This window comes from Cyprinodon variegatus, unplaced genomic scaffold (genome assembly GCF_000732505.1).
Source record: "Cyprinodon variegatus isolate N-32 unplaced genomic scaffold, C_variegatus-1.0 Scaffold170, whole genome shotgun sequence".
NCBI lineage: Eukaryota > Metazoa > Chordata > Actinopteri > Cyprinodontiformes > Cyprinodontidae > Cyprinodon > Cyprinodon variegatus.
This window is the reverse complement of record NW_015150623.1, coordinates 559,045-583,901: the sequence shown is the minus strand read 5'-3', so window position 1 is coordinate 583,901 and position 24,857 is coordinate 559,045. Positions and strand designations below refer to the sequence as shown.

The 24,857-nt window shown below is 39.1% G+C and overlaps 1 protein-coding gene across 1 annotated transcript in view; it reads left to right on the top strand.

Annotated features, from left to right (window-relative positions):
- The first annotated feature begins 37 nt into the window (after nucleotides 1-37).
- The window catches only part of efr3a (EFR3 homolog A), a 108,946-nt gene continuing 84,126 nt past the window's right edge, over nucleotides 38-24,857 (top strand). The window contains exons 1-2 of the mRNA XM_015378337.1: nucleotides 38-204; nucleotides 410-544. Coding sequence (XP_015233823.1) covers nucleotides 535-544 — 10 coding nt within the window. The 5' untranslated portion in view covers nucleotides 38-204; nucleotides 410-534. The remainder of the gene's footprint in view (nucleotides 205-409; nucleotides 545-24,857) is intronic.

Sequence of the window (24,857 nt, the reverse complement as noted above, 5' to 3'; positions counted from 1 at the left end):
AACGTGTCCCTCTTTAGAGGACATATCTCTGCAGACACACCTTGCCTCAGGCTGCTATAATTGGCCGCCTCTCTGGCTGCTCAGACCGCATATGTTTTGGTTTGTTTGGCTCCGCCGCAGCGTCTCACTTCCGTGTTGTGTCTCCTTAAAGCAGGAAGCAGAGCGGTGTTGTGTGGGAGCTAATCTGCTGCTGTTTACCTACAGGTACGTCCTTCCCTGGGCTCCATTTACCGCTAAAGTGTGCGTTAAAGCCCCGCCGTGTTGCAGCGGCAGCTTGGTGAAACCCTCCCGGGGAGGAGGACTGTTAATGGGGCTGTAGCTCCGTGTGTCAGCGGTCAGCTTTCAGCCCTGAACGGAGCTGTCTGTCTGGGTGTCAGTCAGGTGATTTCTGTTTATCGACTCTGAACAGGTGGTCAGCGGCTAACAGAGACTCTGCATCCGGATAGCAGGTGAAGCGGAGCGGCGGGGGAGAAGCTACATGGAGGCTAACTGACGGGGCTCGGCTGGAACAGTCTGCGGTGCTTTAGCTCCACAATGCCAGCCGGTAAGCTGCGTGGCCGTGGGGCAGTGACCGTGTTCCGTGGGTGTCTGAGCGGGCATGCTGAATGAAGGGTGTTCGTGACTGAAACTGTTGTGTTTATTGAGCCAATTGTGCCAACGCCGCCATGGCTTAAGTTATAACTCTAGTGGTGCGTTCAAGGACTGTGGGATACCTGTTGTCTGTGATGGACACAGAGACAATGCAGGGGGTTCCTGGGTCGGGGTCCCACCATGGGCCCCTAGAGGCTGAAGTACTGGTCTTTACTTAATCTTCAGCAGGTAGACTCATAAAATGTTAACTGAAGGTGATATAATAGATTAGATTAGCAGTAATAACCATAGTGTCTGCCAAGGTCACTTGTCTGCTTTGTTTCACTGAATGCACTGATCCATTATCTATCCTAGAAATTGGTCTTAAAAAGTTGTTTAATAACCTGACAGTATCTTCCTTATGAATAAAGTTGTCCAGCAAATATTAAAAGTAGTAGAAGGAAATGCAAATGTAACCAAAAACACATAATAATCCTTCAGATTAAAGAGTGAAAAACAAAATAAATTTTCATTATGTATTTACTTATTTGTATTTTAACAGCAAAATAATTAAAGCAACATTTGTTAAAAGATAAAAGCAAATATAAAACAAAAAATGTTTTTTTTTTAAATAATATAATCAAAATATCAGTACACTGTAAAACATTTTGAATACTTGCAATACAATCAAGATGCCAATTTTATTTTTAAAAGTACTGAAAATATAGAAAAATACACAATTTAAAAACTGTATAATTATGTACTACAACAAAATTAATATGTTTTAATTTAATTTTTTTCTATATCCTGTTCTAAGATAAGATAAGAAATAAGTAATCTTTAAATCAAAACCAGTAAGGTTAAAAAAAACAAGCAAATGTAATGAATATACAGACTATATCAAATAATTCTTAACATGGAAATAAAATAATATTTTGATTAAGAAAATAGTAAGACAGTCAACAAATAAGCTATAATAATACAATTACAGAAATGAAACCAAATGCCTTAAAAACTGAAGCTGTTGTTAAACTTTTATTTTGAAAGATGAAATAAAATCCCATTAGATTGCAGATTGGATTTTTTTTAAATGCAATAAGCTCTTTTAATTAAAGAAACTAATTTAATTTACATCCATTTGGAAAAACACTTCCTACTGGCATAAAAATTTTTTTTTTGCTAAGCAGATGCTCACACACCATTTTTTATGACTTTTTAAAATAATAATTAAACTATTTAAAATAAGAGCAATCCAGGAATTAGTCAAGCTTTCATCTTAAACAGCAGATTTTTGCACCACCTGTGTGTGTTTTTCCTTGACATTTATCATTGTGAATCATTGCATGTGCATGAACACTGGAGGATGTTTAGGACATCTTTAACTGTCTCAGTTTGCTTGTTTTTGCTCTTTAAACATATTTCTGTTTCTGCGTCTGGTCTGCCTGTTTTAGGAACTTTATGAAAACATAAAGACATCTGCAGGTCGTGAAGCTCAGTGAATTTAATAGATTTTAGTGTGTTTGATGGAAGTGGCTTTGGAAGACTGGATCAGCCCTGCAGGGACCCGCTGGGCTCTCTGAGGAAATTTAACAAATGGGTCACTTTAACAGAAGACAGCGGAGAGCTTCTCATCTTCCCTTTTTTCATCCTTAAAAGGAATAGAAATTAGGAAGAGCAGAGTATGTTTAGGCTTTTATGCTTGTTTTATCCAACGGGGTCTTATTAAGGCCCCCAAAAGGGGGGAAAAGTAGATATTTAGAGGAAGGAAATTTAAGGGTTTACATGAAAGGATGCAAACTGACCGTTTGTCTAGATATTTTAACTGGGTTTACGTGTTCAGACTGCTTCAGCAGCAGACATCACTGATTGACCTGAGATCCAAACCAGCTCTCTGAACCGTGACAGCCGGGTTTTTAATGTGTGTTTGACTGAAGCTGTACAGGTGTCTCTTTAAGAGACGCCCATCCAGACCAGGCAGGATTCAAGGATGTGTGCAAAGTTCAGCTTTTTAAGTTTGGCATTCACACAGAAAGAAAGATCTGAGGAGCAATAAGGTGCATCAGAGAAGTTGAAGCATGAATGTAAAATAAGACGCCTGAAATATGGATTCCTGCATCGTGATTTAAGTTTACACAGGTTTTCATCTTTTCTAAAAGTTAGCTCTAAAAGCAGACAACCTCCATGCTGCTAGGCAAGCTAAGCAGCAGCTTGTTATAGTTTCTTCTGAAAGAGGAAAGACTATCTCCTTATTCTTTTTAAACATTTTATGCATCAAATTGGATTTAAACACCTTTTAATCTCTCTGCAGACTTTCTTTTGGTTGATTTAGATAGAAACTTTCAATATGACATCATAATGCATATTAACAAACCCATGGGTGTGTAGAGCAGTTTAAAATGTTTATTTCTTTGTTTCACCTACTCACAAGCAAAAACCAAAGGTAGAATGATGCTTTGCAGCTCAAAGCATCATTATAACATTATTAACATTTATAACTAAGATCTATAATTCAGTGTGTTCATACATTTTAGACTGGTTCAGAACCTCACCTCAAGCCTCTATGTCTTTCTGCTGGATGCTGACCCGGATTTAACTGTTATGTATCTGTGATTGTTCTCAGGTTGGAAGTGGAACTAATGCTTTGGTTCCTACTCTTTCTTTGCGGAACATGATTACTCATCATGTCTCTTTATAACAATGCTTGCTCCTGAGTTGGGAACTGGGATTTTCTACTTTCTGTGATTCCTCTTTGTCTCAGAGGGAAACTTAATCAGCCGTTCTGCTGAGCATGTTCTGTTTGAACATGTGGCTTTGGTTTGTTATTGCTTTCTCTCTGTTTTCAGTTACACCTACACTGCATTGCCAAAGGAACATCCCTAAAACCTCCACTCTGCCAAAGTTACTAATGGCAGAAATGGTTCAAACATGAGCAGAAAGGAACGTCTTAGCTGATGGGGGAGAAGAACTAGCACTGCTCCTCCCCCTGAGCACACCGTCCATGTGGTGATACTCTGTAGTGGCAGCATCATGGTGTGAGGGGATCTGAACTCACAGCCTGATGTGTTGGAACGGTCAAAGTCCAGACATAAATTCAGTTTAGAATCTCCATCTAATCTGGCTGACCTGTATTTATTTCACAAAATCTAGGCATGGATGTTGTCTCTTGATGTAGATGTTTGCTCATACTTTACTTGAACAAGATTAATAAAAAGCAGGAACATGCTAAAAATATGAAGGACAGCAGCCCTGCTGACATGCATGCAGTAGAACTTCATCTGTTCACTAAGGAGTGAAGAGTTTCCTCACTAAAAGGAAATCAGCCAGAATGTGGATTGTCTTTGCAGCATCCAGCCAAAAAAAAAAAAACTCTGCAGAACAAATATTTTTTCAACTGTATAAATCTAGTTGATGTGATCCTAGAATGACATCATCTACTGCAGGAGTGTCAGTTGTCTTTTATTCTTTTTTCCCCCTCCTCTTGCGTAACAGTGGGCTGCCATTTGCGGTACCCAGGGAGCAGTATGGTCTTTGCTCAGGAAGCCAGAGTGGCAGTCTGTGGGAGAGGGTTTCAAACTCGCAACCTCAGGATTCCAAGCTCTATGCTCTAACCACTAGGCTGCCATTCTGGGCACCTCTGTGATCCTCGGGTCTTTAAAAGGGAAGGTTGCAGATGTACTGATTAAATGAAACCTTTATTTCATTATTGTATTAACAGAGAACACACTGCTCTGCTTTTATAAGCGTACTCGCATTATTTACGGTTTAAAAGAGAACACATATCTGCTGTAGTACATAATATGTCCTTTTTTGTTTTTGAGAGCCGAATAACTTGCCGTGACTTGCTGCTTTTGGGCCGGTGGCCTCGAGTTTGACATGTGCTCTGCAGGTTGTGATTTTCTTCATTTTGTCTTTAAACAAAAATGCTTCTATTAGGTTGAATTTCATGTTTATATTTCATTTTTAGAACATGGTTGTTTTACAGGAATGTTTCACAGCTTGAATTTGTTTCCCTCAGAATGAAGGTCACCTTTCACAGAAAATGACTGAAATACGTCTAAGCTAGTTTTTGAAAGCATCTATGTCATTTTTCACCTCATATCAAAGATTTTAATTTCAAGTTCTATCCCTGTTATTCTCCTTCATCCGTTTCTGTTCTGCTTTTACTCTCTTTGAATCCTCAACCTGTTCCGGATGGATCTTTGCATTAAACCGGAGCGACCCTGGCCTTCAGAGGGTGCATGCGTGCTATCATGTCTGCCGCTATTCTGGGAAACGCTGGACTTCAAACCTCGCTCGTCTTTTACCTCTGCTCTGACAGGAAACCAGCTGCTGCTTAATGGGGAATGTTTCTCCTGTTAATTCCCATATGCCTCCAGAGTCGAGTCGGATGGCAAACAGGAATCAGGAGCCAAAGCAGCATCTCTCTGTGGACAGAGTATCTTAGTTTGGTAGCAGTAGTGGATGGTGATATTTCAGACCTCTGATGTGTCTGGATCCTCTCTGCAGTTGCAAGGTTTCTGCATCCCAGTGGGTCTCATGTCTGTCAGATAATCACTCCCTATGGTAAACTGCTGATAGCATTAGTGGTAATGTGACGACGATAGTATTGATCGCTGATTGGTTTAAGAGGCAGACTGTTGAAAGAAGTTGATGTAATGGAGAAGCACGCTTCAGATCCATCTTAGCGGCTCATCTCTGCAGAAAGTGACTAAGAATAACATTCGGAGACGCATATTATCTAAAAAGTTTATCATGACCGCAATATAATACCCCAAAGAAATTCTTAGAGTGCAATGATTTCATAGAGTTTATATCTTCGGGCTCTCTAGAGCAGAAGGCCAGTAGAGAAGGTCAATAAGAAAATAAAACTGTTCAACTTTTCATAAAAAGATTTTTTTGAAATAAATATTTTTTTCTTTCAGTGGCTAGATAATCTAATAATGTTTTTAGGTCCTGTGGAGTCAGGAAGCTGAGACAGAGGCATTTCTTGCAAGAAAAAAGGTTCAAAGTTATAAATCACACCCATCATGGCGATTCGATTCAGTATCGATTACCTGACCCAACATTTCGATTATTTTCAATACTCAAGAATACATCATCTTCTTTTTCCTCCGCCATGTCTGTCTTGCCTACTGTTTAGGCAACTGTGTGTGTGCATGCGGGAAGAAGGTAGTGGCTAAAGGAAGGGCGGTAGGAGGGCAAAATGGGTTTAGCGCCACCACAGCAGCGGAGTCAGAATTGCGTCCAGGAGCAAATGGATAAAAATAAACTGGAGTAAAAATAAACAAACATGTATTGATACTCTTGCAAACGTGTCGATGCATCAAATCGTCGGCCGTTGGATCGATGAATCGATACAAAACGATTATTATTTACACCGCTAGCTCTGACTGAGGCAACGTCAGCACATATATTTATACCTTAAAATTTCCTAACACCCCCCCAAACCCACCCCATGTATGAAAAACTTTCCCACACTTGAACATTAAAGCAAAACAACTTGAGTTCATCAGAGCCATTCCCTGTAGGTTGATATATCTTTCACTGGCCAGACGGATCTTCTCAAAACAACAGTCCCCCTCTTCGTGCCATGAAGGAGGCTGTGTAACTTATTCTTATCTCGCATGGCCTTCGTTTGGAGCCTGTGAGGCTAAGAACAGACATACCTCAACATTTTTTACTCCACAGTCCATATTTGCAAGGAGCAAGGAACTCTTTGTGCAGAAATATTGTGGGTTTTTTTCAATTTTAGATTAGATTAGATTAGATTCAACTTTGTTGTCATTACACAGGTACAGGTACAAGGTAAGAAATGCAGTTTAGGTCTAACCAGAAGTGCAATAGCAGCAAGTGCAGGATAAATAATAATTCCATAAATACAGGACATGGGTTTCTACTGAATAAGTATAGAGATGGATACCAGTATAAACGGAATCTTACTAATAGATGAATATAATATATATATATATATATAACTAGTTTTATTAACTAAATTTACAGCTGGATAATTACCGAATATAATATACAGGTGGATATTACTATAAAAAGGGTTTTTACAGTTATGTACAATAGCATATATACAGATGGGTTTTACTATAAAATGAATAAAGTTTGGACAGGAGCTGTCTAAATTAAAGTGCAGTGGAAGGTAATTGCCTATTACTGTTAAAGTACGTTATTGCAAATGTATATGTAAACAATTGGTGCTGTGAATAAACAGTTGACAGTGCAAATATAAGCAGTCGGCAGTGCAAATCAATATTCAGTCAAGGTGAGTAGTGCAAGATGCATGTAAACAGTTGTTACAATAGAAACAGTCAGGAGTGCAGGTGAACATTACAGTCTTGTAAAAAAAAACAGAATAGCAAAATGGTGGAAGGTGTGAGGAAGGAGAGTAGAGTCTATCCGTGAGGGTGTTGCATTTACTAACAGTATTGCATGTTTACCTGTAGTTTAGCCTTTTTATTTTCTTCTTTGTTAGTACAACTATAAAGAATAGAACGTAAATGTTGACGAAAAGCTGTTACATCCAGATAAACGAGCACCGGAAAAGGTGTTCTAGATCAGTGGTTCCCAAACTTGTTCAGTAAATAACCCTGCCCTGAAAGTTTGAAATATCCCCCCCAACATTGAGATGAATCCATGACCTCCTCAGTAACCACCGAGGGCTGCAGAAGCCTGTTGGTTATATTGGTTAGGTGCTTGGCAGCAAAGAGACTCCTAAGCTAATCTTTACAAAGGAGAAGGCTTACAGTTACTGTCAGGCTTTGGGCTAAGAATATTTCATAGGGTGCAGACCTTGGTGTGTCATATCTCTAGGCTTTGCTCAGCATAGGGGCGTCCACTTCCCCTGGAAAATGTTGAAATTTACTCTCTGAAACACTATTTCCCTCTTTTTTGAGGTTGGAATGCAGCTAACTTTTTTAGTCTTTGTTACAACACTACTTTTGTCCTGAATATGGGAAGTATGCGTGCTTGACTAAAGGTGGAAATGTCATAATGATGACATGAGATCATTTTCAGGTACAATATTATGTTTCATAGGTTAATTCAAACAATCAGAAAGTGTGATGCTTCGTTCAAGCAGCGATTTGAACAGCAATAAAGTGCCTGTTGCTTCATTTTTGATGCTTCTACACATTAAGGTGGTGTAAGTGTTGTGGGGGCATAATAAGCATTATCCAAATATAAACTATTCAGGAAATAAAAAATTGGAATATAAACCTAACAATACACAGTATTTTTTTAAGAATAAAAAGACAAGCACAGCTGACAGTGCTAAAGAGAGCATATCAAGTGATCACAGTCGTGAAATATTTTAATTGTGAAAGTATAAGAGCAGCAAAAGGAAGTATAAGCTGAGCGTAATGCATAAAGTGATAGATGCTTTTTGGATGAGACATCCAGGGCGCCAGTTGAGTGTTTGTTTAGCCATGGTGGTATTATCATGAGACCCCATCGGTCACAATTCAGTGCTAAGGTTTTAATCAATTAGATTTTTTGCAAGGGTAATGGGCTCCCAACAAGATTCTGATGCTCTCTTAGGCACATGTTTTTTTTTTTTTTTCATATACACCATGTGATTGTTGCCATTGATACCTGACCACAAAATGAGAAATTCACTATTTCATTTTGTAAGGACATTCAGCTCCGGTGCCTCACTCACTTGTTGAATTAGGAACATTCAAACTCTTACTGTTTTTCTTTTCAATACACAGTAATGTCCTTGTTAGATCTAATTTTACAATTAAAAAGCTTTTTGAATTTAAACTTTACCTTTAATATACCATTACCTTATCAGCTTGCATTAACAAAAGATGTTATAGGTATACTATGCCCAGAGGGCGAAAGTAAAAGTGCACTGTCGTAAATATGCTCAGCTGTTCTCCTGGTTTCTCTGTCAAGCCAGGCGCGGTTGTTTTGAGCTTAGCAGACAGGCGAACGCAACGAATCACCATGTCTACTGCGGTAAGTGACTATTTTGTTCAAATTTTCGAGTTCGAAAATTCTCGCTGGTTCCTGCCATGATAACTACACAAATATTGCCACTGCGCTAGCAACGAGCATGTCTTTCACTGGGGGCGTGTAGCAGTTCTTGCCGTAAAGCAAGACAGACTCTCGCGATGCACGAGACTTCTGAGCCTGTGGGTGCGGGCCGAGGGCTCCTGCAATTGCAAGTATGGTATTTCCCCTACAGACCACCAGGGCGGCCGAGAAAACCTTTGTTCAACCTGAAATGACTCATTTAATCATCCAAAACGTTATGGAACACATTAATTAACTGAAATTTTTTTGCATAGTATGCCTTTAACTGTAAAATGAGTTTAGTGAAAAACAGACATTTGAAAAAAAAAAAAAAAACAATGACTTATTCCCATCTCTGCAGAATAAGGACCCTGATAGGAACATTGTGATAAGTGGAGATGGGTGCATGGAAGCATTCCTGCTGGGAGACCCTTTGTTTTTCTTTGTATTGGATGGAGACCTAACCCAGAGCATTGCAAAGAGTGATCTGCTTCCAGAGAAAGTGTTTATTTATTTTTTTCCCCCAAAGTAGACCTAAATAAGACTTTTTGCCTTTTGGATTTGCAGTAAACCAATAACTTGACTGAACTCCCCTTTCTCTCACATGTATCTTGGTTGTAGTTGTTGAAAGTGTGACCTAAATCAAGATGTACCGGCTGTACATCTTCAAAGTTGCATTCATGCATCTGTGTCCCAGGTGGAGAAGGAGTCTCTACAGATGCAGAAGGAATCATACCGGATCAAAAGCGATGTTCTGACGCTACGCCGGCTGATCGTAAATGCAGAGCGGCTTCCTGTGCTCTGAGGACGGTTCCTCCCTCAGTTGTTGCCTCTGATTATTATTCATAGAATAAGACGGTTTGTTCTGCAAAGAAGGATTTTGGCCTAAATATAACTTCAAAGCAGTATCGGCCTCCCTCTGTTTTTCCTCCACCAGTTGCGTCTTTGCAGAGCGGAGAGCTTTTTATCTCTGTGTGCTTGTGCCGCTCAGCTTGTTGCTTTTCAGCACCTTCTGCAAGGATTTACTCCTTTCTTGGCCGCTTTTGGTTCACCATCAGGAAGGCTGGAAAGGCGTTGTGTTCAGGAACATGTTAACTATTTGCAGTACAGCACCTGGTGGTTGTTGCTCAGACTGTTAAAAAAGTGCTGATAAATCTTCAGGTATATATGAGAGAAGATGGTTTGGACTGAAAAGGATTAGGGGAAACTTAATATATGGATCGACATTCTGAGTTCTTAGAAAAGAAAGTAGATATATAAAGAACTAATGATACATTTTTGAGCTTTGAAAACTTTTTTAGACTCATTTTGTGTCTGAAATGTTTACTTTCTAAGTATTTCAATTTTTAGTCTCTACTAGCTGTTAAGTACCGTATTTTAGAGCTTTATTTAAGCACTTGAAAATGTCTTCTCAGTTTAACAAAGACTGCAATTTTAACATGACTATATATATATATATATATATATATATATATATATATATATATATATATATATATATATATATATATAGGAGGAGCCATTTGGTAGATCAAGCTCTTGCCAAATCCGGTCGGGAGAAGGGCGAAAACATNTGCTTCCTCAATGCGAGCCGCCATTGTTGTTGGAATCTCACGGTCGCTTCTCCACTCCAGGGCACACCTGCCCTGCGTCCTGATTGGACAGACCATAAATTCGGTTGGGGAAATCACTTTCAATGAGCGGATTCCCAGATGTATGTGAGTGGAGCTAGGCGGAGCGAGACATGCATCTGGCTGTTGTCAGGTTAACTGAAGATTGCCTTAGGTTTTCTAGAAGTTTTTACTCAAATCCTCTGCTGTATTTATTTATTGTTTTCAGCAAAGTAAATAAATAGACAAAGCCTTGTATTAGTATGGCTGTTCTGTTGATTAAAAGCAGAGACTTCTCCACAAGGCTGATGGAGCAATCAGTATGACACGTTTACCTTACAGTACCTAGCCTTACCTGCTTGGCTGCTGTACGCCGAGTACTATTGATGGTGATGGTTTTTGCAGGTTGTGAGGTCAAAATTATCTTCTAAAATCTCAACTAAAGATGATGCATTTGAAAAAAAAAAAACACTTGGGGTTGCTTTATCATGTCTGATATCACAAATGCAGTGGCGGTTCTAGGAAATTTTTACTGGGATGGTTAAAGGGTTTCCAGAGGTGGCCACATAACCATGGGGCCTGACCAGGGGCGGTTCCAGAAAATCTTCATAGGGGTGGTCAGGCATGGGTCAGTTTTATTGTCAATCTATACTGAACAAAATAAAAAAATAAGGAAAATGGATGCATACAACATTTATGTTTTCCAAATGAATCACTGAATACAGACCAGATTTTCATTAGGTGCCTTGATGATGAAGCTATGTGCTTTTTATTATATGTGCTGCTGAAATGAACTTATGTTTATAAAATATATAATTTAAATGGGTTAAGCAATCTTTTATGTCCTTAGAGACAACTCCTATCTGACTGCAGAGACAAGCTCTCACCTATAAAACCTTCAAACTTATTCATAAAAGAACAAACATTCTGTATTAGTCCTCTTATTGAATTATTTTTCGCTACATTTTTGTATTCAGCTTTTGGTTAATATAGCAATGTTAAAGTGTCAAAGTAAAAACTAGTAAAAACTGCAAACTGCTGGCACCTTCAGGCTGAGTAGAGAACTACTTGCAGGGGTGTTGATTTTAATCCTGAAGGAACAAAAAATCACCTGGTAGATAGATCACCCCTGCACAAACAGCCTCATTCTACGATCGGTAAGACTGTGAAAAATGCTATTAGGTAATCGATTCAGTTGTTGGTACCATTACAGATCATTAAATGTGGTTGGGGTGTTTTTTAAAGATTCAATTCAGGTCATGATTTTTTAGCGGGCAAATTCAAACACGTCATATCAAGGCACTTTACAAAGACCATTCAAGTTTCAATCAAAGAAAATCAGCTGGTTGCATCGAGTCAATAGCTTGCAGGACATGCTCCTCCTGGATGAGCTTGCAGCGACCATTTTCGCTTGTATTATTTTTTGCCTCTTCAGCAATCCCTCACACAGAGCATGCACCCAGCTACAGTGGAGAGAAAAAACTCCCTTTTAACAGGAAGAAAGCTCGAGCAGAACCAGGCTCAGTGTGAACAGCCATTGCCCAGGCTGACTGGGGATTAAAGGAGAAAGAAGCGATGAAGGGATGTCTTAAATAAGCACAAGTGGTTGAAACAGGCTGTCAGAAAACAGTCAGTGCAACCATTGGTGAAGCTCAGAGAATACCTAAGTTTCCATATCATGAATCTTTGTATTTTTGTAACCAAAGGCATCTTCGATCCCCTGAACTTATCTTTGTTTTTACCAGTCCAAAGCATGCAGAACTACATTTCAGTTGTAGGAATGGCTCAATTCTATCAAGCCTAAATATATGAGGAATGGTCCAAACATCTGCTGGAGGAACACACTCTTTCCATATAAACCAAATACGAGGTTTTACCTTTCGTTTGGCTTGTTCAGCTGAAGTGCAGCTCCATGATGTGAGGAGACCGGTGACATTTACACCCCCACGTCGGAGGTAAATGCCTGAATTTCAGCTGCGTGTCAGTCTGACCTGTTAACATTTACTGAGGGAAGTGCACAGTCTGAAAAACCCTTTAACAAAATCGGAACTTCTGTATTTTACCACTCATTTTTTTTTTAGAAAAGTGTATTTTTTGGTAAATTATTTCCATCGACAGGATGTCAGTGACAAACTTTTTAACTCAGGGCTTTGCTTTGCCTAGTAATGAAATAAATCCTTCATACAGCAGATTTCTACCCATGTTGAATTCACTTGACTCCTCTCAGAAAACAGTTTCTCTCAAGACTCCATGTGACCCTTCAGCTCTGCTGTTTGTCCTTTTTTGGATGCGAGTTGCTGTTGAGAGATCTGTGGATGAAAAATTGAACACTGTGAACCCTTTTCTTCCAACGCAGACAGAGTCCCCGTTCTGCTTCTGATTTATTTAGTCTTGGCCAAAGCTTTTCAAAGATGCAGACATAAGCACTGAAAGTTTGTTGCTGTTTAATGTGGGCTTGCCATTCACTTATTTCACAGAGCATTCAAATGCAGAATTATATGGAAAGACCTTAACATAATAAAAAAAAACTTGCACCCATTTCATATTTGGGTCAAATGCTTAGTTTTTTTTTTTTCCAAACTCATTAGTAAAGGCAGACTTTAAATCTGTAAAAGGGTCAGACTGTAGTAAAAGTTACATTTGTGCTAAAGTCTTTGCCTTCCTGGTTTGGCTACGGTGAGCTCCAGGACATATTTTAATGAAGTAACCTGCTGCTGATAACTTTGCAACTTGAATAACTGGTCGAAGAACCACAATTAACATCAGCTGCAGAGAAGAAGACTTCTGTAGAGTGAAACCGAACGGTTGACTCCATTGCAAAGTATTGATGGCAGGTTTTTGGGGTTTTGTCATCACACACAGTAAGCTTAACCTCTAGAGAGCTGCAAATGAGTTACTGTCGTCTAAGGAAAACTTAAGGGTCAAGTTCAAATTAAAGCATGACGTTTACATTGGCAGCATAAAACATCTGTTGATAGAGCGCACAGTGGGACCACAAGTCCTTTGGAGTGCTAACAACCAACAACTTTTGGTTGTAGGGCAAAATCCTGCACCCGACACCACCGTCTCCCCCCCATATATCTGAATAAATCATACATAATTTTAATACTCGCTGTCTAGTGTGAAGAATACTTCATGAAGTGGTTTTTTAGCTTTTTTTTTAGCTATCAACAACCATGGAAATGAGAACCACTGACCCAGGTATTATTATCTATCATTGCCAGACCAATTCTCATGAGATTTGAGAATTCCAAAACTCCTGAAAATACACCTTGCCAGAAGGTTACAGATGCGTTAGCCTCGATGCAGAGAAGTTTTCGGACCAATAACCTGCTGTGACATGTATAACGTCAGCATGTCAACCAGAAGCAGAAGAGGCTGGAATGACCTCTAATTTTTGCTTGAAAAATGAGCGAAAGGATGCGATTTTTGCCTTTGTAGATGGGAATATGTTTGCGCATTACCCCCGACCGGTTTTAGCTCAGTAAGATTTTGATTTTAGAGTTTACTCTGCTTATTGTGAAACAAGTCAAGAATGTGATCATCACAGCTGCTTCTGCTGTGGCTAAAACTTGACATGGGAGGCAAATGCCACTTAGGGATTTATCCAATCAGCTCGAGGAATTGTACTGAAAGTCCCTCCCTGTTTGCCAAAACTATCTACTGGAGCCTTTCCAGATGGTTACAGTGTAGAATTCAATAGGAGCTTTAATCATCACTCTGGCTTATGCCAGGTTAATTATTAACCAATAGGTTAAACCTTATAAACTAAATATTGAGGTTTTCTCTCTTCAATTTATTTTTGTTGCTGTGGATTGATTTATGTTATCAAAAGTTGATTGGGACATCCCTACGGTTGAGAACCTGTAATCAGTTCTGAAAAACCAAGTAGAGAATTGGAAGCTACGAAATTTTCAGCTTATTAATGTAGCACCAATTCACAACACATAATCTCAAAGCACTTCACAGACAATTCAACTAGATCATCCAGTTAGATTGGTTCAAAGTTTTCTATCTAAAGAAAGAAACTTTCAGCATCAAGAAGAAACGAACGGGTCCCCATCCTTTTGAAGGCCTACATATGCTTTGAAAGTAGGAGACTGAAACCCCCCTCATATGTGAGATTTAAAATTGGCCTTAAGATGGATCGAGGGCTTTTGTGTTACACAACCACAGAGGCCCACACATACTTTCACACATAATAAAGGATATTCCGTGATCTAAAATACTGAAACCCTTCATCAGCAGGTCGTTTCAGTAAATCTGCATAAGTATGCTCCAATCAGGTGGATAGAAATGCTGTTTACTGACAGAATCCAAGCAAACAAGCTCCTCATCAGTGTTCGTTTACTGTGTTTGCCTCTCAAAGGAATCATTACAGAATTTGGGAATGCTTTAATTGCACTCACTGGTCTCTGCAGAGCTGCCGGTGCTGCTGCTGTCGGCGAGGGGAGACACAAACACCGCAAGGTCAGTGATGACTGCCGGTGTCTGAGGTAGGAGGGTGGGAGAGAGCGAGAGAGAGAGAGGCAGTGGGGGAGAGAGGGTGGACGCTGGGAAAGGGAAAAAAAGGCAGAGGAGTCGTAGTCCACCTGGGAGGCCGTTTGCTGCTTCACCTCCAACAAGATGGATTCAGAGAACAATGACTCTGGTAGGAGGCTGTTTTTTAATTTCTGACTCCTGGTGTGTGAGACAGAGATAGAGGGAGGGAGGTCAAAAGAGTCGGAGAACAAGCCCACGCTCGGCCGCAGCCATCGATCTGCTTCAAAAGAACCACTGAGGCCTAATAACCAATCAGTAACCTGGTTCTGCCTGAGTGGCGCACCTTGAGACCAATCAGAGTGAGGGCATGCATGCCAGGTAGCTATAATGCTGAGGGACGAGTCACAGTAGATTTCTGATTGATTATGGCACTTTGTTTTCTTAATCCAGCCGCTGTATAGCAGCCATGGTTTTGTTTAGGAGTTCATATTTGTTTTTAATGTTATTTGGGGAAGATGTTTTACACTGTCACCTTTTCTTTCATTTAAAGTCGTTCTAAGCTTTTGAAGACACGACTTGCATTTACTCTTCTGTCCACAGCAGGATTGTCTCAAGTAGTTTTGTGTTATAATCCATGTCAAATAAAATTATAATTTTTTTTAATTAAATGTAACAATTTTTTCACTACAGTTGATCTTTGTCTGATTATCAATGGCTGACAAAAAAAAAAAGGAAGAGCGGACATCTGTAAGGGGGCAAATACTCATTCACAGAGCTGTACGGTTTCTCCTCCAGTTATTGTAAACGTAGTCATGTTGATTTTAGACAGCAGTGTAAACTGTTTCAGGGTGAATCTGAGCATGAAGGACTGCGCTCGGTTGTTTGGACAACGTCCTTGAGCTTCAGGCTGACAGATGTTTGATTGGCACCACAACAGAAAACACCAGAGGTCATCTGATGTCTTTCATGCCTAATTAAGTCCCCCCCCATCCTTCCCACTGCAGACACATTTCCTTTCCTGTCTTCAGTAGACATGCATGTCATGCAATTCCAAAACAGAAGCTGAATCCGATGCCTTGAGACAGAACAACAAATGATTCTGGGGTTATCTTTTTAGGATGGTAAACTGAGGAAGCAAGCAATCAAATTTTGCATTTACCCAAAATAGGCTTCTTTTCATTAAACTCATTTGTTTTACTACTATTAAAGAAGAGTATTTTTGTTTGTTTTTTTACAGGATTTAAAATAAATGTAACATATTTAACATCCTTAGTGTCCCTTATTTATTTGTTCAGCTCTGCAGGTTCCAACGTTGATTTCCCTTTATGTGCAAAAACAAAACAACAACATTATCAACATTTTAATCAGATCATTTCCACAACTAATAGGTTAAAAACCATCTTCCTTATAACCTTGTTGGTTTGTTCTGAAATACTCTTATTTTGTACTTGAGGAAATGTGTCAACATCTCCTGTTGATTAACTGTTGTGTAAATTCACGAAGCCCAGCTGACTACTATAATGCTCCATCTTGCAAAGCTTATGAGCGTTTTGCACAATACAAGATAGTCATGTCAAAGAACGTTAAAGTATTTAAGTGAAATAAGCTGCAGTAGCATAGTAGGTCATCTACAGACCAGCCATTGCTTGGCTACTCCCAGACTAACATTGCTTAGTTACTCTGTGCTAAAACTAGCTATGTTACTCCAGACCTAGCATTAGCCTGGATCCTAAACCAACATCAGCTTTGCTAAACTTACTTCCTGGGCAAGCTATGGATTCCTTTTTTTATTTTATTTTTTTTTTATCTAAAAAAATCTGAATATCTTTCCATTAAAATGTTAATTTTTTTTCTTAATATACATGTAAAACCTGTTCAGAAGCATTGATCGGAGATTCATTTCGCTTACCTATGCTAACATGATTAAAATAGCTGATAAACACAGCAGTTATATTTTTACATGTTCACTTTGCATTATTTTGGGGTTTTTTTTGGCTGTAGATAATCGTTGAAGTAAAGCTTGCTGAACAGCAGTTAAAAACATTTTTTTTTTTGTTTTTATTCACTTTTTTGCATGCTTAGATTAGCTAGCTCTAGCTTAGCATAGCTGCTCTTATGTATTTACTTTGCTTTTCTTGGTTGAATTAAAATGTTTCCGTTATGTTTGGTCACATACAGGATTGTAATTACCAAACCTAAATTTAGACAAAGCGGGTTTATTGTTGTGTTGTTTGTTACTAGATTAGGTCTTTAGTTAGACACCGGCTTTCTCACTCCTGGCCTTTAGGAGGCAGTAATGGGCTTAGATTGATTGGATTTTTTCGACACAATGTAGGAAAGAGAGAGCTGTAGCTAGCATGCATGACACTACCCGATCTGTACCGGAAGCACCATCCGTGCTGCACATGCACGAACAGATATACATCCGGGTTTCCATAAATAATGTAATTATGATACTAAAATTATTTATTTCTAGCCTTAATTCACTAACAAATGCTAATACACATCTTAAAAAAATGTCTTATGACTTGTGAGACAATTCTGATGCTTTTTACATTTTTTTTTTAACCTGCTTCTCTGACATCATCATCAGACATGCTCAGAGCAGTCGGGCAAAATATGATCAAACCATGTTTATCTGCATTTTAGTTGTTTATATTTAGATTACACACCATATACCATAATTTAACACAAAAAGAAAGGTTTATGTTTAAATCCAAAGCTGAAATAGTTAGCTCCCAGAATTAGCATAGGATTCCAATCCAGTGCAGATCAGGCAGAGACGATTGATTAAACAGAATATGATTTTAAGGCATTTATTTTCTCAGGAAAGACATTATTAACCTTTAATACATTATCTTTTAGTACGCCTACTATTTTGTAGGATTTTAGGTCTCTTTAACAAAATAAAATCAAGGGCAACCCAGATGTATAACTGGATGCGCACGCGGCAATAAGCTGATGGCGCATGCGCAGAAAGGATGGTGCTTCTGGGACGGATTGGGAAGTGACAATGCAGATCCATGCATGCAATACAAATTTATCATTTTCCCACAAAGCATTAACACTAAAGTCCTACAACAATCTTCTTCAAGCTCATGTCATGTAAGTCATGTAAACAATTAATCCCTGGCTTAAAAACATCTACATGCTTGTGGTTAATGTAAAATGTAAATAAAATTGGAATATTGGTTGGAAAAAAATGATAAACTTCACATTTTTTGGCCAAATCCTTTAGCGATAGTGGTTAACCAGGAATTATTTTTATGTTTGTCTTTCAGGCTCTACAGGACTTATTTTGTAGCAGCCACATGTAATAAAGTGTAGAGGTGGAGATCTGCAGTGCAGATGCTTTTAAATATTTAACTAATGTTATTTGATGTAAGCGTCTGGGCCTTGTCTCCTGAGTAAATTAACTCTCTAAATGATTAATGATAGCCTTCATCAATTGTATTTTTTCAATAGCCACTTTTCTGAAGGTCAAAGCTGTAAAGTACAACTTTAGCGAGTTCAGCCTTTATTTACCGTCTCTGCCTTTTATTTTCACCTTTCATATTTATAACTAGCTGCCCTCTCAGGTAAGTTGGACTTCTGTCACTGTTTTCAATGCAAGCACCATCCTACTGCCTACCAGGAGCTTGCAGATTAGGAAATAGTTATTTTATTAATATTTTAAACCAAATGTTAAGATGTGAGAAGAATCTGATTTCAAAAATTATATCGGGAGTTAATTTTATACCATCACCTGCTTAGATTCTCACCTTTGCTTTAGATTAAAGAGGCTTGATGGATCTTCAAATAAACAATGGTAAATTGAGACTACTGTATGCTGGTTCCCAGAATATCCTGTTCCTGGAATCAATCCTCCAGGTTTGATCGTAATTACTCTTGCGTGTGTATCCAGGTCATTTTTATTTAGTCTGAGTGAGATGAAAATGCAGACCTGACTGTGTCCACCATTCTCACACCTTGGCTATTATTGCAGCACCACACGGCTGCATGGCAGAGCTCCATACATGAAGTGGAATATGATATTCACACCATCTGTTGCTGCTGGTCTCCCATCCTCACATCTCTGCTGCTGCAGCCACATCATCTACATCATGATGTATGGAGTCTGTCGCCTTCTCAGGCTTTCCTCAGGTGTTGTCAGGCTGTTAGAGATCAGCTGGTTGAGATTTCTGGATCCAAGCTAATAATATAAAGTTATATCAGGTTTTCTCCTTGAATTCTACTGGCAATAACCTGCATGTTTCAGAGTTTTATTTTATTTGAGTTGTTTTCATTAAACTTTTTTTTTTTTTCGGAAGAAAGTTTAGCAGAATTAGGACTATAATTTGCTTAAATATTTCTAAGACTGGGTTCTTTGGGTAGTGGAAAAATAAGATGAGCAGTTATTTGTGCAGAGAGCTCTGAAATGTTCTCCACGGGTGGGTTATGCAACAAAAGAGATAAGTATTAAAGACGAGGTTCTGCTTATTCTGGGGAGGTCACTGACTGAGATTTTGTGATTTTGCTGTTTAATTCTGATTTTTAATGTCTTTTTTGGAAAACTAAATAAGAGAGGTAAAATGTTAACTTATGAGATTAATTCAAACCCTTCTAGCCTTGATGTTCTAAAGAAACAGCTGAATAAATGTATAATGCAAGAGTAATGGAATAGTTGCCATGGTAGCTGAGATGTTTTAAACTTTTTTCCTGGTTTACTACTCACTCTTTTTTTCCCCCCAAATAATACCAGAGGATGATAAAGAAGCAAAATGTCTTCAAACTTGTAAAAAAAAAAAAAAAAAAGTGAAGCGTCAGAACCATCGACAAATCTTCTTACCTCAGTGGAAAATAAAAACATACCTTTTAAAATCTGTGATTCCTTATTTTATGAAAAACTTCATAGATCAGCTTAAACTGAATAATTTATTGGTTTACATTTAAGTAATGAAAAACAAGGTGTTTCTCTGCTAGAAAAATGCACTTCAAGGATTTTTTTCCTAAATACATTAATATGTGCAGTTGTGATGAGCAATTTTAATCATTGTTTTATCTTACAGACCTGCAGAGCAGGACGTTAGATAAATGAAAATTATTTTGGATCTAAAAACGCCCCATGATTTGGAGATATTTTGCTCAGATTGTTTGTGCCCATGTTGAATTGAAATTATGATTAATAATTTGGAAACGGAGCATATTTTAACATAATGATCAAGGTAGTTGGCCTAAGATCATCAAGCATTGAACATCTTAGCTTCCTGCTTTATGTGATAACATCCAAATGACAGAAAGTTCAACAGCCTTAACAGAATATTAGCAAATGCCACAATAGCATCCATTCTAAGATTGATTGTGGTTCAAACATTGGTGTCCTGGTTTGTTCAAAGTTAAATGGAAGGAAACACAGTATCTTCCTAATTTGCAATAATGTGAAAGGAAAGGGGGATGAGTAGTAAATCGTTTCAGACTTTATTTGCTGTCCCATTACTTAAATGTTTCTCTGTCTCACCAACCAGAGTCTGATGGCTCTCTGCCATCAGATCAGGCCTTTAGCGGATGACAGATCTTGACTGTTATAGATTTGTCCTAAATCCTGTTTCTTTTGATAAAACCTTGAGCATGGTCTGCATGTCTGGTCACTGTTAGCGGCCGTTGCTCCCTAATGGACCCCAGGCAGCTTCCGTCTCTGTTCCACCACGTTAAAAGTACAAATGCTTTAGAAGGTGACTGTAATTTCTGAAATATCAATCTGCTGGTCTTTAGGGTTTGTTTTTGTGAATCGGATCTCATCAGTTTGGCTGCAGCCCTCTCCAGAGATCCACTGTCTGGATGGAGGAGGGAGAGCTGGCTGTAAATTGGTCTCATTTGTCTCCCTGCAGCCGGCCGGCCTCCCATCGTTCTCCTTCCTTCCTCCCTCCATCTCTCCATCCTATGGCTTCCCACAGGTCTTTTACGTCCTCTCCTCCTCTCTTATCTCTCCATCCATCTCCTGTCCTTCTTTCACCAGTTGCTCTCACCCTGATGCTGGCTGTAATTTGCTCTGAGATGGATGGTCCATGTCTGCCCCTCTTGCTGTGTCTAATGGATCTCTCCGCTCAGCTGTCGTCTTTCTTGGAGCCTGTGTGGCCACATCAAGCAGCCTTCTTAAGGGACCAGAGCTCCTGGTTTTAGTGCGTCCGAGCGAGAGCCCACTGGTTCCTTAAGAGGTTGTTCTGCAGAAGTTTATGGAAACCTTAAAGCTTCTTTTGGACTGATCAAATCTTAATTGTTCAGGAACCTTGCAAAAAGTAATTATTTGCTTTAATTGCATTTAAAATCTATATCCCAATTTTAAATAAACTCAGATTCCCCCAAATTGGTTTCATTTACGGAAAGGAAAATACAATTTCCTGGTTAATGAATTTAATTGTAATTTAACATTTAGACATGTGGTGATCTTTTCTGGATCATAAGTGGTAATTTTTTTCTCTGTCAAATAAGAGGATTTAATCTAGCTGTGAATTTAGTGTTATTCTTTAGTGAGAGGGGGCGATGGTGTCCCATGCCTCTTTACAGATAATCTTCCTTCTCCACAGTGGATGGATCAGTGATGGTGATATTTTCTTGGTAATTTGGGCTCTTTGTTGATGGAATCACAGAAATATTTCCCTCAGGGTTCCTGTAAAGTATTTTTCACGTCTTTATTAGTCTGGGAAATGTATAAATTATAAAGTTCCATCCATCCAAGCAGTGTGACCAGGCCTTCATTTTATGAATCTTTTATTCCAATTGCTTTGAGAAGTCGCTTAAAAGTCTAACAGAAATGGTGCATGTCTGAAGAAAAACAGATGAGCAACAGGAGGGCTGCAGGTTTATGGCTCATCATCTGTTTGTCTCCAGGTTATAAAAACATTACAAGTCAATGAGCCCAACAGTCTCTTCCAGCCAGCAAAAGAATTGGTAACTAATATGTATGCCTTCGATTGTTTGTGTTATAAACTCACAGCTGTTTTAATTTCAGTTTTATGAATTAATATCAATGTGAAGAAATTATCACTTCTTTAAAGCCATAATACCTAAATTTGATCCTAGTAGAGGGAGAAGATGTTGCATATAAAAGTCAGTAAAACGTTTGCATTAGCATCAGCACTTTTTAGGATTACCTGGTTTTGAGCTTCGTGAAAGAATTATTTCATTTGGATGTGATGTAGATGTGCCACATGCAGAATAGTGACAGTGATGGAGATAATTAAATCTGCAATAAGCAAGAATGGCTGGAAGAAACACCATGTGGGAATAAGGGATGGCATGACCAATGTGGTGAGAGACCGTCACTAAGGCATCTTTAAGATATAGAAGCTCAGTGAAAGCGAAGCATGTTAGCATTCAGCATCATTTTATTTCCTACTGTGCTGTACTTTTAGCTTGACTGTTTACCATTTTTGACTTAAAGTTATAGTGGAGCATTTTAAGGAATTTTTGAAAATACCCGCCCTCTTCACTTTGAAAAAATAAATGCACATGCACAACATGTTCCTGAGAGGGAATGCCTACTAAACCCATGTGAGAGCATGTAGGAGCCCATTTCTCCTCGTGCACGCTCTGTTTAAAAGTTGCTGTTTGCTTCGCTCATACAAGCTTTACTGTCTAAAAGAAGATTTACAATTTGGGAAGCTCCACAAAACAGAAGCACACCAGACCAGGCTTGTGCAGTGCTTGTTTTAGTTGAATTAATGCTTTGTGCTTTTTTAAGTTTGATTTATTTGTGTTTGCAACGCAGTTTGGCATTTGACTTATTTTGTCAGCTGTAGGCCACTGTATTTTTGTCTACTTGACTGCAACCATCCACAAAGGTCCCCTGTCGACTAACCTGGGTTAACTTGAAGCCCCACCACAGTCAGAGGGAACTGTTTTCAGTACTGGCTATTTTTGTAACGAGCGATACATTCTAGTTGATCATAGATTTGTTTGAAAGAGGAAATTAAGTTAGTTGCTGTGAGAGAAGAGGATGCAGAAGGTGGGGATAGATGTAGACATACGACTATGGTGAGCCTCAAGATGGAAGAAGCTGAAGGACGAGAGATTCTGATTGAATGCATCTCATTCTCAAATTCTTGATCAACTTGATCCAGACAAACATTTCTGTCAGTATGTCTGTAGGTCTCCTGTCCCTTGAGTTTTCATAGCTTCTCTCTGTCAAACTCCTCTATGTTCTTAAGTCCCGAGTACATTATAAATATTTCTAAATCTTCAAGGGCATCTTTGCGTCAGCCACTCAAAGGCACGATGATCCGCGTCCTCATCTGAAGCCTGGAAACTGTTCAAACTGAAGCGTAGAGGGAATGATGCGCTGATAGAGGATGCTGTTTTGGCTTTTATGCTCCTGTCAAAGCCTGAGGTATTAATCAGCAGAGAAGAGGGCCACACGTTTAATCTTTTAGATTATGTGCCTCTGGTGCTTTGGGGTGGAGATAAAAGCTCACAGTTCTGCTGCAGGTAGCTTTACTCTGTTCAGAAGTGTTTACTTCTAGCTGTTGTGTATCGGACAAGGCAGGAATATTTCCTGCTTTATCTGGGCTGATTTGAGAAAGTTGCAGATTTATAGTGTTAGTCTGGGGTATGGAAACCCAATATTTTGATAAGAGAGGGGAAAAAGTCCACTTTAGACTCAATGCCAGAGGTGGACCCCCAATCCTTTTGAAACAGTACCTGACAAAGAGCATTTTCTTTTTCTGAAATACTAAGGGTGGTTGTAAACATAAAAAAATCCCACTTGGTTATGTATGTACTTTACATGTATTCCTTTTCACTGTGACATTTCTTATTGATACAAGTACTTTTTTTCTTTTTCTGGCTGGTGCTAGATATCTTTTAGCTGTTGTGCCATGATCTTGTGCTGAGGTCTAACAGATGACTGCACCTGAGCAGTATCTGGATGTGCTAAAACACGGCAGTGTGGGATATTGGGAGCCATTGTTGTTTATACTCACATGAGTTCAGAAAGAAAGTGGACTTTGAAGGTCGGCAATCTTGCATCTCAATAATATGGCAAGTTATGGCAAAAAAAAATTAAAAGAAGGTTCATGAAGCTTTAACAAAATATTTTTCTTATGCACTCTACTAAAATTTTGAAATTACACCTTTAAATTCAAAATAATATTTTCCCTCAAGGGTTACTGTATGTAAGATACCAGTTTCTGTAGTTCTCAGGTCTTCTATTCCAGAGCTGAGGAGAATTCAAACTGAAAATGGTCTCCACCCTGTATACTCCTTGACCAATGAACAGTGATGGGACTAACGGCGTTGAAAGTAACAGCGTTACTAACGCCGTTACCTTGTTTTAGTAACTAGTAATCTAACTAATTACTTTGACTGTAACTAAAACGCAGTTACCGTTGCAGACACCCCGTTACTGCGCGTTACTCAGGTCGCACAATGAACCTTTTTTCATGATAGGACTTGTGCGCGCCTTGTCATGAGAGAGGGGAGGATGGGATTGGCTGATGTATAGTGAGATGTTTCTGCTGGTGGGTGTTAACGTACAGCGAACACAGAGAGATGAAGAGTGAGGAGGATCCAGCAGCAAAACAGCGTTTTCCAGTTGGAAATACCGGTTTTACGTCAAGCTGCGTTTCCCCATCACATACGGTTTCCCCTGCATCTCCGCACAGCGCAGGCGGCACGATTCACCATGCAAGCGTCAGGAAACGCGCATGCTCGCTAAAGGCGCGCAAAAGTCGCCCTGTGCTCGCGCCACAGGAGAACTATGGAGAGCCTGAACGATCAAATGAAAGGGAGAAATCTGGATGGATGGATGGATGGATACTCTGCCTTTTCAACCAACTGTATTTTTTATGCCTTTGTGGCAGAGATATAGATCCATATTTTATGTCACACACAGAGTATACATCTAGATCAGGGGTGGGCAAACTTTTTGACTTGCGGGCCAGAATGGGTTCTAAAATTTGACAGAAGGGCCGGGCCAGGAGCATTTGGACAAGCAATGTCATTAATTAAACCTGGGGATTGAAATGTATAAAAAAACAGACAATTTTCACGACCATAAGGCGCACCGTACTAAAAGGCGCAGTCTCAGTTATGTGTGCCATTTCTGTATTTAACACACACATAAGGCGCACCGAACTAAAAGGCGCAGTCTCAGTTATGTGTGCCATTTCTGTATTTAACACACACATAAGGCGC